At 38.1% G+C, this 1,455-nt stretch overlaps 1 protein-coding gene across 1 annotated transcript; it reads left to right on the forward strand.

The window, feature by feature from the left end:
* Positions 1-397: 397 nt before the first annotated feature.
* Positions 398-905, forward strand: LOC107578282 (matrix-remodeling-associated protein 8-like; the record flags this gene model as incomplete). The annotated part of the gene is made up of 1 exon (XM_016264251.1): positions 398-905. A coding segment is annotated over exon 1 (508 nt), but the record flags the coding sequence as incomplete, so codon positions are not given.
* Positions 906-1,455: the final 550 nt, after the last annotated feature.

A 1,455-nucleotide genomic window follows, 5' to 3' on the forward strand; every position in this document is an offset into this window, starting at 1 on the left:
AAAACTGTGATTAAATCTTGGAATGTGTGTTTATATTTCACAAAATTACTCTCAATTATTACTATTATATATAATTTTGACTTTTAATCTCAGAGCGATTTTTTCATCTCGCAATGTAACAATGTATATTTCACAGCGTGATTTTTTTTCATCTCACAATTGTGACTTTTTATCTCACAATTTGGCTTTATTCCACCTTTTTCATTTTTTATTTTGAGGTGACAATGAGCTTCCATACTTCCAGGCTTCCATAGTTTCAGGCATGTTTACGTAAAGCTGTGTAAAGTGTGTCATACTGCTCTACTAGCCCCACAAAGTGGAGTATATAAACATTATTTATATAGTTCATTATTTATATACAGTAATCATATTTATATAGTTCAACTTCTTTATAAAAATGTCAATATCTGCAGCTCGAAAGGAAAAGCGTGTCTGGGATGGCGATAAATCTGTGCTTGTGGTTCTGGTGGGGAAGAGTGTGGTGCTTCCCTGTGTGAACCGCAGACAATTGTGGACGGACAGTCAGAGGGACGAGGGCCAGCAGCAGGTGGTCCACTGGGACTGGCAGGCACCTGGGGTCACCCGTGACCGAGCAGACCGCCTCATCGATATGTATGCCTCTGGAGAGAACCGGCAGTACGGGCCACTCTTTCTCCGGGATAAGATGAACATCTCAACTGATGCCTTCTACCTGGGGGATTTCTCCCTGAGTGTCCACAACATTCAGCCCTCTGATAAAGGCTTGTATTCCTGCCACCTTCACCATCACTACTGTGGCTTACATGAAAGACGAATCTTCAGGGTGATCGTCGGCCCTTCTGTCCAGCCTTCGCCTCCAGCGCGCTCCTCTACTGATGCACCAAAAACTCATTCTTCTTATTCCGTCCCACCTGCTGATGACCCAAGTAAGATAATTTTTTTAATGTGATTTAAGTCTTTTATTTGTTGCACCTTTGATTTTTTTTTTAGAAGAAAATTGCTCAATTCTGTCATTATTTACTCTAATTTTGTTGTAGTCCTGTATGGCGTAATTTATTTGAATTTATTAGTTTTTGAAAAACTGTAATGCAGCTATTGACAGCTATTAAAGTGACAAAGGAATGTCAAGACCCAATAAAATCACCATAAAAATGGTGCGTACAACTTATGTACTATATTCCAAGTTTTCTGAAGTCACACAATAGCTTTGAACCAATGTCGTTTGATGTTTGTGATGTTGATGTGCCATTTTTGACTTTTGAGGTGATTATCAGTGAATAAAGACTTACATTTTGGGTTGTTTCTAATACAAAGCTATTATATGGCGTTGGAAGATTTGGAATATAGTGCACAAATTATATGGATCACTTTTATGGTGCCTTTTGTTTTCTTTTTGGTCATTATGACCAGAAGTTGTATGGCAAGATCTGTCAAACGATTCTTCAAAAAAATTCTGCATCTATTCCTTTTTTTTTT

Source organism: Sinocyclocheilus grahami, unplaced genomic scaffold, assembly GCF_001515645.1.
Source record: "Sinocyclocheilus grahami isolate Dianchi unplaced genomic scaffold, SAMN03320097.WGS_v1.1 scaffold9547.1, whole genome shotgun sequence".
NCBI classification, from domain to species: domain Eukaryota; kingdom Metazoa; phylum Chordata; class Actinopteri; order Cypriniformes; family Cyprinidae; genus Sinocyclocheilus; species Sinocyclocheilus grahami.